At 55.6% G+C, this 13,548-nt stretch overlaps 1 protein-coding gene across 3 annotated transcripts; it reads right to left on the bottom strand.

The window, feature by feature from the left end:
- Window positions 1-1,240: 1,240 nt before the first annotated feature.
- On the bottom strand, window positions 1,241-12,464 carry TAGLN (transgelin). 3 transcript variants are annotated; one of them, XM_043534233.1, is made up of 6 exons: window positions 12,333-12,348; window positions 4,599-4,601; window positions 3,857-4,056; window positions 3,571-3,748; window positions 2,643-2,745; window positions 1,241-1,993 (listed from the first exon to the last, which is right to left on the bottom strand). In XM_043534233.1, exons 3-6 carry the CDS (start codon window positions 4,034-4,036, stop codon window positions 1,849-1,851), a joined length of 606 nt encoding a protein of 201 aa, XP_043390168.1. In that variant the 5' UTR covers window positions 4,037-4,056; window positions 4,599-4,601; window positions 12,333-12,348; the 3' UTR covers window positions 1,241-1,848. The 3 variants fall into 3 exon arrangements, with proteins under 3 accessions (XP_043390168.1, XP_027678679.1, XP_043390167.1); XM_027822878.3 differs by lacking the exon at window positions 4,599-4,601 and having other exon boundaries at window positions 12,333-12,464; XM_043534232.1 differs by lacking the exons at window positions 4,599-4,601; window positions 12,333-12,348 and adding an exon at window positions 5,726-5,816.
- Window positions 12,465-13,548: the final 1,084 nt, after the last annotated feature.

Below are 13,548 nucleotides of genomic sequence, written 5' to 3'. Positions count from 1 at the left end.
GACTAGTAGCCGAAATCTCTGTGTGCCAGTTGGCTTGTCGTTAAACTGCTCTGAGCACTCCAAGCCCTCCCCCCAGCGGAAGAGCAAGGTAACCAGGCACTTGCCAGCAGGCAGGGTGGCGGGGAGCATGGTTCTGACTGACTTAGTCATCTCAGGGCGGCAGGGCCTGATTTTTAGGGGTGCTGAGCACCCGCAGAGCCAGGGGATGTCCCTGGGACTATGTTCAGGACCTCTGACACTCAAACCCAGCCTGCATGGGTGGGTCTCTCAGCGTTCTGGCTGTTAGCAGGTGGCAGGCGGTGCACCCCAAGGGGCTAGCAGAGCCATGTCAGGAGGCATTCATCCCTCACTGTGCCCAGAAATGGCCATTGGCATGGCTATTTCCTGTTTAGAACCATACACAAAACAGCTGGCAGACAACTGCTTAGTTACCACAGCTGGCTGTTAGCGACAGCCCTGGTGAAGTGCTGTCCCTCGGACAACTGACAAGCATCACCCCAAGAGTTGTCAGTGCCGAACGCTGACCTAACTTCAGAACTGACGGACTCTGATGGAGGGAGGGGGTTGGGTTTTTTTACATGTATTTCCACTGCTGCTGACTGAGCTAAGCTGTGGTTTTGCAGCCTCGTGTTCCCTGCGCTGGCTCTTTGACTCTGTCAGGCATGCCCAGGGCCCTGCAGACATGCGTAAGCAAGCCAAGCTTCTTCGTCACCCAAACAAAGAAAAAGCAGCAACTCAGGTCAAAAAGGGCCATTGGCCGAGGCTGCTTCATTCAAACCAGAGGGTGAAAAATCAACAATCAAAGCTCTCAGTTTCCAGCTTCTGAGTGCTTGGACAATGAGGAGTAACTTTGTGTTAAATGTCTTAAGTATCTTGTAAAGATATCAGTGCCCTGCTTTTGCTGGACAATCACGTGGTTGCAAAATCAGTCTCATCTGTTTGCCCAGTAGGGGTGAGGACTTGGGTTTTCATTGAGTCATAGATTTTAAAGCCAGCAGGGACCACTGTAATCATCTAGCCTGGCGTGCATAACACAGGCCGTAGAATTTCCCTGCATTAATTCCTATTTGAAATAAAGCAGCTCTTAGAAAAACATTCAGCTTGCCATTACCCTCTTTTCTGTAGCATTCACTCAAACCATTTGCTGCTTTTCGTCTTGAGTTTTTGTGAGTGCTCAAGACTGAAAATCCAGGATGAGCTAGTCAGAATTTAAAATAAAAAAACCCTCAGCAAACTGCAATAGAGTCATAATTCTTTTAATTTTGACAAAAAAAAAAGTACAAAACAGAGGCTAAGTTGACTTCCTTCCCATTTGCATGGATCTTTACAGAAGCACTTGGTTTTGCTTGTGCAAGATTTATTGAAAGGCTGGGTAATTCCAAGTATGCTATAGGTACGTGCTTTCCAATTTAGCCTTCTCGGGGGCGGGTGTAACATTGTAGGATGTTTGTAACAACCTTCTCTATAAAACAGTAGAAAAATCTAGCTCACAATACAATTAAGTCATGGGGAGTGAAGCAGGGAACATGCAAAGGTCTAAGAGGAAAGGCGACATTGGGAAATGGAGCAAGCGGTCAATATTTGTGGCTGAAATAAAGCTGCTCCTATAGAGAAATACTTTGGGAGGGGGAGTCTCCCCACCTCACTCCATGCATCGCCTTGTGGGCTGGGGTTAGGTGTTGTTTAAAAGTTACCTAAATTAATACCAATGGATTTGTGTTCGGTCCAACTGGTGGCCTTTGGCGCTCCGCTGGCTCTATTCACATTGGCTGCAGCTGGGCTCTAGTCAGGAGGGAGCTAAAGACTCAGTTCCTATGGTGGGGTTTGTTTTCTCTTCTCCATGGCTGTCTAACTGATGATCTGCCGGGGCCGCCCATAGCCTGTCATGCCAGCCTGCGAGGCCCCCTTGTTGGTGCCCATCTGTAAGCCAATCACATTCTTCCCTTCCTTCAGCTGGCTGTCGGAGAAATCCCGTTTGTACTCCTGCGCTTTCCTGGAGAGGGAGAGAATCATTCCAGGCCCCTGCTGTCCTGTGCATCCCACCCTGAAGGGACGCAGCTGATGGACAGGAGGGGATAGAGCAGGGATGGGAGAGGGGTGTTGTGTCCTTCCCCTCCCACCCCAGCCCAGCTGGGCTCTGCACACCTCTGGGCTTGTGCAGAGATTTTCCCTGGAACTAGAGCTGGCCCAAACTTTTTGACTGGGGAGTCGTTCTGACCAAAACCACCAGCTTTTCGTCCGAGTGTTCACGGAAAGCTCCCTGCTTCCATTCCGTTTGCGGGAGCAGGGGAAAAGCCTGACACTTTGTACGGAAAACAGATGTTCAAAACCTGACAACTTTCTGGCTTCTTGGTGCTTTTTTGTGACAGAAGAGATTTTTTGGCTGTGGGAAGTTTCATCGAGGACAGAGCCACTGAAGTTTCCTGCCCCGGATAACTGATGGTTTGACCAGCTCCACACACAGCCCCCAACTGGAATGCAGGGGAAAGGCAAGAGACCCTGTGCTACCAGCCAGGAGGCATGGCACCCATTTGGAGGGGCCAGCATTGACCCCACCCCCTGCACCTCTGCTCCCGAGAGCCTGCCCCCAGTGGCAGGAGACGCTGACGCGGGGCTGTGGGGAGGGACACTTTGCTGCTTACTTCATAAACCAGTTGGGGTCCCCGCGGTAATGTCCATCGTTCTTCGTGACCGCCAGGCTGCCCAAGGCCATGACTGTTCTCTGCACAGCCGCTATGTCCTTGCCTGCAGAAGGAAGGGTGCGTCCTACGTGACTGCCGGAAACCTCTGTGTGCATGTGGGGTGTAACTCAGCACCCGCATGGAACGCTTTCCTCCACCCACGAAGCTGGGGGAGCCTCGCGCAGGGAGGGGCACAAAGAGGTGAAGCGCAGTGCCGGGGTGTACCCGGACCCCAGGAACCTGCTCTCACCACCTCACCCCAGCAGCACACCCTGACATGTGCCCTGACACAAAAGCACCACCTCTCGCATGGCGTGTCCAGGAGCACAACACACCCCAGCGCTCCGGCCTCCCGGAGATCTGGGCCTGGGAAGCCCAGGCCCCATTAGCTTCTGCAGCATGTGTTGTGTTCTTTGGGATTTGGCTGTCGAACACGCCTGCGAAGAGGCGAACGTGTTACCTGCTGGCAACTTAGCAAGTGAGCCACCACTCAGCAAGGGCTAGTCAGTCCTACGCAGCAAGTACACACCAGTCACAGCAGGGCCTACCCTATTTACACTCCCCGTTCCTGGGGGAAGGGGTGTCTACCCCCCAAGAAGGGGCTCAGGGAGGAAGCCCAGCTCCTAAAGGGAGCGCCACACTTCAGCTCACTGTTCCCTTGGATGCCCCCATCCCATGTCTTTTGGTTTATACTTAGATTGTGAGCGCCAGGCACAGGGACCAGCTCTTTGTTCTGTGCACATGTACAGCGCCTAGTGCCGTGGGGCTCTGGTCAGTGACTGGGGCTCCTGGGGGCTACAATAATACAGGTGATTAAATAGTAATGCATGCCTGGATCTGCCCATCACATGGGCAGGACCAGCTGATGCACCCAGCCCCCTACCCTCACCTTCAAACAGGTCGACCGTCTGGAAGATGTCTGTTTTCACCACACCATAGTCCTCAGCTGCCTTCAGGAACTGGGCCACCTGCTCCATCTGTTTGAAGACCATGGTGGGAAGAGGTTTGGGGATTTTCACAGGCTTTGAGCCTTCTGGGTACAGGCTGTTCACCAGCTCGCTCAGCACCTGCCAGCGAAGGAGAGGGTAGACTCAACATTAAATGGCCCAGTGCAAAGGGAGCCAACAGATGGCATGGCCACCGCCATAGAGAAGGGGCAACCAATCCGCACTTACTACGCCATTCTTCAGCCAGACCTGGAACCCCAGTCTGCCACGTTCAGGGCGTCCCACGCCAGCCCCGCACTGGGCCACGATCCACTCCACCAGGCGCTCTTCCAGTTCATCGTCATACTTCTTCTCGATCTTGGACTGCACATCCCTGCTCAGCCCGTAGGAGGGTCCCTTGTTTGCCATGTTCACTGACGGAATGAGACCTGGAGGATGGGGAGCAAGTTGTGTGAACCCTGCCTATGGCAAACAGAAGCTGGGTTGCACTGTTGGCTCTCTCCTGCCCACTGAGCACCCTCACAGGCAGCAGAGACAAGGGTCACCCGTCATGAGGCCACTTGCTGCCCACACTTACTAGCCAATTCCCATTTCAGGTCCTGCAGCTGGATCTGGGAGACACAATGGACCCCGAGTTTTCTTTGCCCGCCCCAGCACCTGCCGAGCTGCTTCTCAGGGGCACTGCTTCTCAGAGACTGCCCTTTGCACACCACACAATAATGGGGGTTCCAGCTCTCATGGGCACCTGCCGTCCCACGCCCCATCACGGGAACGTTCTCCCGTATCAGTCGCATGTGTCTGACGTGGCTGTGGGAAGACCCTGCTGGTGGTTTGGGCAGCAGGAGGAGGAAGAACCGTGTCACAGCCCGCTCTCGGCCGAGCGCCAGCGTGTGCTCCATGGAGCTCAGTTTGGGAACCTGTGCCCGCGGGCGATTCCCATTGGCACCCTCCTGGGGCACTCGACTAGCACAAGCTGCAGCTGGGCACCGCGCTCTGGAGTGGGAAAGGAGCCAGAGAAGACGTGGGTATTCACCAATGCTAAATACAGCCTCTGCAGTGAGTTAGCGAGGATGAGGGGGGTCCAGGCCAAGAGGAGATCTGCTATGCACAGCACCAAAGGGCTCCACTCTATGTTGCGATGCAAAACCTCCCCGAAGCCAGACTCCTGACATTTATGTCCTCCCTGCTTCCACCAGTGGTCTCGTGCCCTCCAGTGCACTGAGCGCGGTCAGCAGCAGAGATCCGTGGTATGCAATATTACCCAGCAAGGCTCTGATTTGGGCTGGGGTGTACCACTGCCCTGTGCTCAAATAAAACCAAACTGTTTGCAGAGGAGAGGTCCCCCAGGAGCTGAACTCATGGGCTTGCTCCCGTGTGGAGGTCCATGACTTCAGCTCCCAGTCTGTGACGCTGCTGTACATAACTGCCGGCCCAGATCCAGGCCAGGTGCTCTCGTCTCCATTCCACACGGCTGAGCTGGGTGGTGTGAAAACAATCCATCCTACCTTCCTACCAAACCTCCCACACCCAGGGGCCCAAGGCACCGTGCAGACAAACTGACACACAAACGCTATAGAGGGATCACTGCACCCCCCACCCCCTCTGAGCTGCAGCACCCCTCCTCCCCCAACACAGAATGCAGTAGCTGTTTAACATGCACAACAACATTGCCCAGCGGGACGTGGCCCCCAGCTCTGTTTGCCATTGCTCTCGATCCCCTGTAGAGCCAAACACAGCAAGAACAGCCACACGCCTAGGAGCGGCATGGTGCAGCCACTTACAGGCACCTGGACTAGATTTATCCAGGAATGGGGCATTCTGCTTTAGCATCCTCCTCTCTTGGAGGAGAATTTCACCCGCTCCTTTCTATTGGCTCGTGACAGGCTCCCTCCACAGCTGCGTGCCTCCCGTGGCGAAAGTGGACTGGCTCCTGTCCCAGGATGGGGAAGATGACAGATTGCAAAGGAAGCCCACCCTGCACTCACCCTGAAGCTCCTACCCTGAAGGACCTATCCTCCAAGAACTTATCTTGTTCGTTTTTGAACCCAGGGGCGACATTTTAGATTTTGGTGGTGGTGATGGAGGGACAGCTTTAACTGTGATTCCAAAGGCCACTTGGGCACCTGAAAATGTTCTTGTTTTTTTGCAGATAATATCTTAGATACAGTATTCCTGGCAGATAATTTCTAATTCCTATATAAAGAAAGAAAATTAAATAAATATTAGACCCACTCAGCTCTAATATTTTTCTGACAGCTTGTGTCAATTAATTTAAGGGACACTGGTTAGATTTTAAAAATTAACGTATGTTCTTACTTTGTTACTAACTCTTGAATACAACAATTGAAACAATTGTAGAAAAACCCTAGATGACTTGCTATCACTTTTTTGCAGTTCATCAAGCTTGGAATAGATCCTTTAACTTTTGGAAACATCCTATTAGGGCAACAAGGCCCCCCGAGAAGTTTATACTGCACCTGCCTGGGGCTCTAGGGGGTGTTACCCCACTACAAATAATAGACTAGAAAATGACTTAACAGGAGTGAAAGTGACACTTTCAAGTCACTTTCACAGTGTGGCCAACCCCAAATGTTCAAAAACCACAAATCAGGCTCACCAAAAATCATGAGATGGGCTTTAAAATAACGAGATTATATAAAAATAGATTTGGGGTTTTTTTTTATTTACATTCTGTTTTTGAGCTTTTCAGGTGCACTGGGGTCATTTTGAAGCTTTCGCAACAGCCACAAGGGCTAGAAACGTCATTTTTCTTTAAGAATGAAGGCTGAAATCATCACATATCACCTGACTCCAGGAGCTGGGGCTTTAAGGAAAACAATAATTATCATGAGACTCATGACAAAAATCATGAGAGTCGGCAACACTGTTTACACTTCTGTTTAAAGGCTCGTTCCTTTCCAGAAGGCTCTTAAAACACAACACTCCAGTGATTCAGTTGCAGTTTTCACAGGAGCATATTTTAAATCAAACACCAAGAAAATTCAACATTTTAAAGTTGGGGGGAAAATTGAGACTTCTGAGGTATATCAGGGCCACTGCAGGCAGGAAAGGAAAATAAACAGGCACAGGAGCTCTTGGCAGCTCTTCTTCTTGAAAGAAAGTTGGAGGGTCAAATCTTCTAGTCCTTAAAAACTTCTATTGCCATCAGTGTCTCCACTCATAGATATAAACATCACAGCGACCATGTGATAACATGTGTGGTCAGTAACTATACACTTCATACATAAATATCTGAGCCGGCTTATCCACAGTTACACATCTTCTATGCATTGGCTCAGGGACCACATTTTCTGACATATTCTGAACAGCGCTGAGTGCCCAGATCGTGCCCAGTGAATTATGCAAATCATGACAATAATGGTCGACTTTATGGACTCTGTGCATGCAATTTCTGTTTTTTTTCTGGAACTGGTCTCAATACAACTGAAACCCTAAGAATTTGATGTATAATCACATCTGATACTCAGACGACACTTTCTCATTCCTTCCTTTTCTCAAACTCAGAACAAAAAAAATGACAAAACAAAATGGTTTTCAGTTAAAATCTAAAATTGCACAGTAGCATTACTGTACAACTCAGCCTGGGGCAGAACCTGCCACCCATTGGCAGGTAAGTGCTCCCCTCATTCTCTTTCTTTCTTCATTTTTCCTGACCTCTGTGCTGCTTTTCATACTGTCAACCATGACCTCCTTCCCAATCCCCTGGGACCAACTGCTGGCGTCCCAGAGAACTGACCACTTTGGCTTTGCTCCCATCCACCAGAGGCCTCCTTTTTGCAGCATGCAGCAGAGAGAAAGGCTGGTCCAGTGGATGGGGAGCTGGCCCTGGGTTCTACACCCCCGGTGCCCCAGGGACTTCCTGTACGACCTCAGGTCAGTGCTTTAAGGACAGCGTCTCAAAGGTTTTTAGGCACTCAAAGATGTAGCTAGGCATCTAGTGGGGTTTACAAAGCACCTAGTCTTCTAGGTGCCTAAATACCACTGAAAATCTGGCTGCGAGTCTCTCTGTGCCTCAGTGCCCCACCTGTACAATGGGGATAACAGCACTGCTGTACCTCACCGAGCGGCTGCGATGTGAGGCGCTCAGATACTACAGTGATGGGGCCACCTAAGTACCACAGGTAGAGTGGGAACCTCTCTACGCCACTGCTAGCCCTTCCCTGGGTTTTGGCTCCTTCTTTTCACTTCTGCCCCACACAGCTTCCTCTTTTCTGAATGAAACCTGGGCTCAGAGGGCTTGGCTGTATTTCTTCTGAGTCCCCTCTCTTTGCCCTGTGACTGGGGCAGAGCTCTGTGTGATCGCACAGCTACCCAGAGACATCCAGGGCTCGGGAAGGGCGGGGTCCCCCTGCTCTGACTGCGCTTATTGGAAAGGCTCACACAGAAGTGGTGACGGCTTAGGAGTTCTGCAGCACCAGGCGCCCATTCCCAGGAGGAGAGCAGCCCCAGCTCCTGCTGAGAGCCCCGGGGCAGGGCAGTCACTGGCATGAGCTCTGCAAACTCAAGAGGCAGCACGTCGGGCCGCATGGAGCCGCCAGTGGGATCCGTGCTGATTACCATGTAAGGGCATCCCCCCGGACAAGATGGCAGGTAGCAGCCCGTGTGCGTGCGAGGGAAGCTCTGCCAGCTGGGGCGGTGGCTGAACTGAACTGGCTGCCCAGAGGATGGTCAGTGCCTGGCTCCCACGCAGAGAGGAGACGCCCCAGTGGGTCCTGCCCCATCCACTCCTACTCGCCAAGGCAGCATCACTCCATCCAGGCACTGCCCAGCCCAGGTCTAAGCCGGCCACGCATTGGGGGGGCCCAGAAGGCTACTGGCTCATAGCACCCCGATCTCACACACACGGGCAAGAGCTGGCTCCTTTGAAAGAGTGCTGGTTAGGGCCAGGTGTTAGGCAAAAGCTGCATCCTGTAGTCTCCCAGCTACCCCGCTGTGTCAGCGCCACAGATCCCCTAGGATTTGGCAGGTCCCAGCCAGACGGGCATGGCTAGAGACGGCTCTTCCTAGCCTCCACTTTGGGTGCTCTCCCTCAGTGACTCAGCCTGGCCAACCCCAGACGTTCCAGGAGACCGGGCTCAGAAGCCACAAGACTGGCCTAACCCTCACGAGATGGTTGAAATGGTCAATGCTGGGCCTCGCCCTCTGCCGTCTGGTTTCTGAGCCCTTCGGATACTCCCAGCTCACAGACTCAAGCTTTTCTTTGCAACCATGATGCTGCGCAGCTTGGGTTCTCCTGGCTCCAGGACTCAAGGAGCTGGGGCCGTAAGGAAAACACCAGCTATGGCGAGATTTGCAGCACAGTGGCGAGAGCTGGCGGCTGCGAACGCTGCTCTGCGACCACCTGGCTGGATCTGGGGCTGGTCCTGGGGGCCGCAGGCTGCCTCAGCACAGGGCCCTGCAGCACGCAGTGCTCAAGGCTGGGTGAGCTGGGGGGCAGGAGGGGTTGGTACAGCTGAGAAGGAGGAATTTTTCCGAGATGCCGCCATCAGCGGCCAGTCGGTGGCCAGTAGGTAATGGGCCCTTCTGGGCCCAGCCAAGCAGCATGTCTGGGCGGCCGAAACCTGAAATAAAGGCCCGGGGCTAGAGTTCTCCCCATGCAACTTGGCTGGCACTGGTGGAGATGCACCAGGGATGGATTTGTCCCTTTGAGCTCCACACTGCCAGAGCCTGAGCCTGCTCCCAGCAACACCCACACGACCCCCTGGCGTCAGCACAGCTGCCCCGGCCTCGCTGAGCGCAGTCAGGCCCCTGGTTACCAGGTGACTATGGAACCGGCAGGGGTACAGCAGCAGGAGAGTGGGACTTTCCGAAGTGCTCAGGGTTGGCTTCACTCTGCTTCCATGCAAGTCGCTGGTCAAACTCCTGTTGGCTGCAATGCAGCTGAGTGTGGCCAGTGCTGAGCCCTCTCGAAAACCCAGCCACAGCCTCTTGCTCCTCCCTCTGAGCTTCTCTCATGCAACAACAATTATGGCCAGTTTCTGTCTCCCCGGGGAATTCATGCCGCAAGAGGCACAAGCAACCCTCAGCTTGACACTGTCAGTAAATAAACCAGCTCAGGCCCCAGCCACGGAGCCCCCTTTGTCTCCACACGGCAGCCGCTCAGAACAGTCTATTCAAATTCCACTGCTGCCCATGCCTGGAGGGTGCCCCTCTGGATTGGCCTGGTCCCAATTTGTGTGGGGCAGAGAGGGAGGGGTGCATGCAATGGCACTTGGAACTTTTCCAGTTCTTTCCCTGCCCTGCCATGATCGCTGGGGCTCCAGCTCCCAGGTGAAATGGAGAAATCTGCTAATACACCAGGTGGAGACAGGGAGTATCAGTTCAGAGTTAAGAAATACCCACACCTGAGCTGTCAGTGTGCAGAGATCCCACTAGCTCTGCCTGGCAAGCGGACGGCAGCCTCTCGCTGCCTGGGGTGAGTGCCCCTAGATAAGCAGTGGAGAACCTGTCCATCAAGGCCAGACTTCACTGCTTCAGGAAGCTAATTATTGCCTGCTAAGGAGAAACCCAGTGCATTAACAAATCATCGGCCCATCCTGTCTGGGCGCCAGCCTAGGAAACTTGCCCCTGCTCCAGCGGGCAGCCACTTCTGTGTCTATGAGTTTACCTGCATCCTGAACATCTAGTCCTCCACCTGGTCCCTGTGCATCCCACAGGGCGAGCAGCATCTTGTCACACTGGGAGTGACAGATTCACAGACCTCAGACCACGAGAGACCACTAGGATCCAGCCTGGCCTCGAGTAAAACAGGCCCCACCCAGGGACTCCAGGGCTGGGCAGCTCTAGAATGTGGCTTGTAGAAGAACCTAGGTCATCAGAGAACCAGAGGCCTGGCCAGCGTGGGATGCTACCAGGTGGGTGGGGAACAGCCAGTCCTGGACTTTAACCCCTTCCCAATTACCTAAGCAGACACGATTCCAAAACATTCACTGGCTGCAGGTCTACGGGCGCCGGCTGCTCATTAGGTCCCAGGGATTTGCCCTGGGGGCAGGTGTTTCCTGTTGGCCCCCAGCACAGGGAGAGTCCCACAGGATGCCAGTCTCATCGCAGACCAGGCTGGAGGGGAATGCACCAGCCCGATCCCTCCCAGCGGGGCCTGCACACACTGGCAGGTTTTACAGGCAATCTGGTTACCCCCTTGGACCAATGCACCCAGAGACAGCTCAGCCCCCCCGGCCATGCTGCCATGTGGGCAGGATTCTGCAGGGAGCAGGGCTGTGTGGGGCTCTGCACTCTCTTCTGTGATGCAACGCAGCCAGCAGCTCTGCAGGCAGGTGGGCATTTCCAGCATGCACCTGCCCCCAGGACGGAACCAGCCCCACAACCACCCTCTGTTGAGGAGATCAAAACTGGCATGAGACACTTAAGGCCCTCGCTACCTCCCCCGGCCCCAGAACGTGGCTGAAAGGCATGGGCCGGACTGGACATTTCTAGGAATTTCGGGGATTTCCCATCACCAGGCTGGCCACTTCACAGGCCAGGTACAGGCACCTGACTGTTTCAACGTCTGTGTGTGCAAACGGCAGCTCCCGACACTTCTGCTCACAGGCTCCTTTCTCTGTGGCCCAAATGGCTTCACCACAAGAGGCCGCCACCAGGCTGCCCTGGACGTGCACTCCTGCAATGGGGCAAGGAGCTAACCCCACTGCCATGTGGGGCTGAGGGCCCCCTTTGCTAAGGAATGGGTCAGCAGACACAGCACTCTCTGCGGCCGGTGTCCTGAGATCGCTCTTACAAGCGGCCTGTATCATGTCCCGTTCTTTAAAAGCCCCTCAGAGGCGCCGTATGTGGTGCTGGGGTCTGCACCTCTAAGGGCTGAGCTCCCCAGCCCACAGCGCCTGGGCCCTGACCCTCTTGTTACGCCCAGTCCGTGGGAACGGGACACAGCGTCCAGCCGAGCTCCTGCAAGCCCCGAGCCTCTCTGACCCCCACCCGTGCAGCATTTCCAGTCGGCTCCAGACAATCCAGCCAGCCCTGGCAGGCTCCGTGCCACCCGCTTCCTGCTGCCGACGCCCCAGGAGCTGCGGCGGCCCCGCGCCCCACCCAGACCCCCGCGAGCCCATCACGGGGCCCACACGCAGCCCCAGCCCGGGGCGTGCCGCGGGAGGTGCAGAAATAACGTCAGTTTTTAAAACAAGAACCGGGGCCGGGGGGAACCTTCTTCCGTCCTCTTGCAAGGCTGAGCTCCGGGCCCGGGGGGGCTCTGCGCCCCCGCACCGCGGCTCGCGGAAAGCATCGAGCCGGGCGGGTGGGTCGGTGGGTCGGCTCGGGACCGCCCCGCCCAGCGGCAATGTACCCTCCGGCGACCCCCCGGCAGCTCGGCCTCTGGCTGGGACACCGCTCAGCCCGGGGGGGACAGACCCTGGATCTACCGCCCCCCTGCCAGTGTAGCAGACGGGGAGAGGGGGGAGAGTTCACAGGGAGCAGCCCCCATCGGCGAGCCCCAGGAGCCCACGGAGGAATCAAAGGCCCTTCTGGCAGGGAGGACCCTGCCGGGCAGTTCCTCGCCTCTTCGAGCCCCGGCAAGCAGAGAGCCCAGAGCAGGGCTGCTGCCCCCGGCCTCCCCCCGCTGGCTCGGTTTAGCCAGGAAAGAAGCGTCGGCTCTGCCTGCCCTCTCCTTTGCCCTGCGCCCCCCCGGCCGCCCCCTCCAGGCTCGCAGCCGGAGGCTCGAGGATGCACTTACAAGATGCTCGCGGAGGAGGCTCTGCCGGGAGTCTGGGATCTGCCGACGCTGGAGCCTGGCCCTTGTGCTAAAAGGCCAGTTCGGAGCACAGTGATGTCACCAGCACCCCCGCCGGGCCCCACCCCAGCAGCCCCACCCCGCCCCTCTGCGTGAGAAGCCAGGCCCCTCATCACAGCAATGACCCTGCGCCCAGGCACCATATTTGGGGAAAGACTCCGAAAGACAGTGACCAAAGAGGCTGCGGGAAGCATTCCCCACATGCCTGGAGGGAATGGTTTTCGGGCCGGGACAAAGCAGGGTCCTGGGATCTGATGGAGTAAGTCCTTTTATAGACAGAAGCTCACCAGGCTCCTGGTGAATGTACAGGGAGGTTTTTGTCCCTGACTTCATGGCTGGTTTTCCCGTGTGCTCACATTCCCCATCATCGGCAGGGCTAGAGATCTGTGAGCGAAGCTTCCCAGAGAGCCTGCCTGCGGCAGCCAGGGGACAAGCCAAGCAGCCCTGGGGTGGCAGTGGGCTGTGCGAGCGCGTGGCCGGCTTTTCAGCAAATCACCTTCTCCATTTTTACAGAGAAACCTTCCCTGCTCCTGCCAGCAGGGTCACCTAATAACCCCGGTCATTTCCCCCCACACCAAGGCTGTTTCACAGGCTGATAGCCCCTGAGGCCAAGACTCTGATTTCGGGGGCCTTCACTGCTGGGTGCCTGGTAGGAGACACCGTGGGGCCTGTTTTCAGAACTGCAGAGCACCCCCATCCCAGGCACAACCCTGGGTCTCAAGTTGCACATGCAAAAATAGAGATGCCAGAAGCCACGGGGCCGCTTTTGAGAACGTCGGCCTTTGCCGTGGCTTCCCAAATGCTACACGTGCTCGCCAGCCCCGGGCCTCACAGAGGGAGTGAATGCCAGCCCCTCTGAGCGGGGAGTGACCCGCTGCCTGATAGCACCCGGCAACGTGACTCAGCAGCTTGGGAAGGACCGCATCGCCAGGTGTATGTGCAGGGTGCCACGGGGCGTGGAGGGAAGTCACCTGGGGCGGGAAGCATTGGGCTGGGTGGCCAGGGCCAGCACCTCACCGCTTACAGAGTGCGCCGGGGGTTAATGACCACAAATGGTCAGGAGTTTGGGGTTCTGTCATCCAAAGGCTGGCACCTCCAGCATTGGCTCTCACGGCACCGTGGCCCAAAGCTGGCACAGGGAAAGGGGGGCCCTCTACTG

This window comes from Chelonia mydas, chromosome 22 (genome assembly GCF_015237465.2).
Source record: "Chelonia mydas isolate rCheMyd1 chromosome 22, rCheMyd1.pri.v2, whole genome shotgun sequence".
NCBI lineage: Eukaryota > Metazoa > Chordata > Testudines > Cheloniidae > Chelonia > Chelonia mydas.
The sequence above is the reverse complement of the archived record's forward strand: the minus strand, read 5'-3'. Positions and strand labels throughout refer to the sequence as shown.

Bases quoted from the DNA above. Each gene is read 5' to 3' on its own strand.
- TAGLN (XM_027822878.3), bottom strand. From the start codon at position 4,036: ATGGCAAACAAGGGACCCTCCTACGGGCTGAGCAGGGATGTGCAGTCC. The intron at 3,749-3,856 runs GTAAGTGCGGAT...CTTCGCTGGCAG, and splicing joins TCTGGCTGAAGAATGGCGTA to GTGCTGAGCGAGCTGGTGAA. The intron at 2,746-3,570 runs GTGAGGGTAGGG...TTCCTTCTGCAG, and splicing joins GACGGTCGACCTGTTTGAAG to GCAAGGACATAGCGGCTGTG.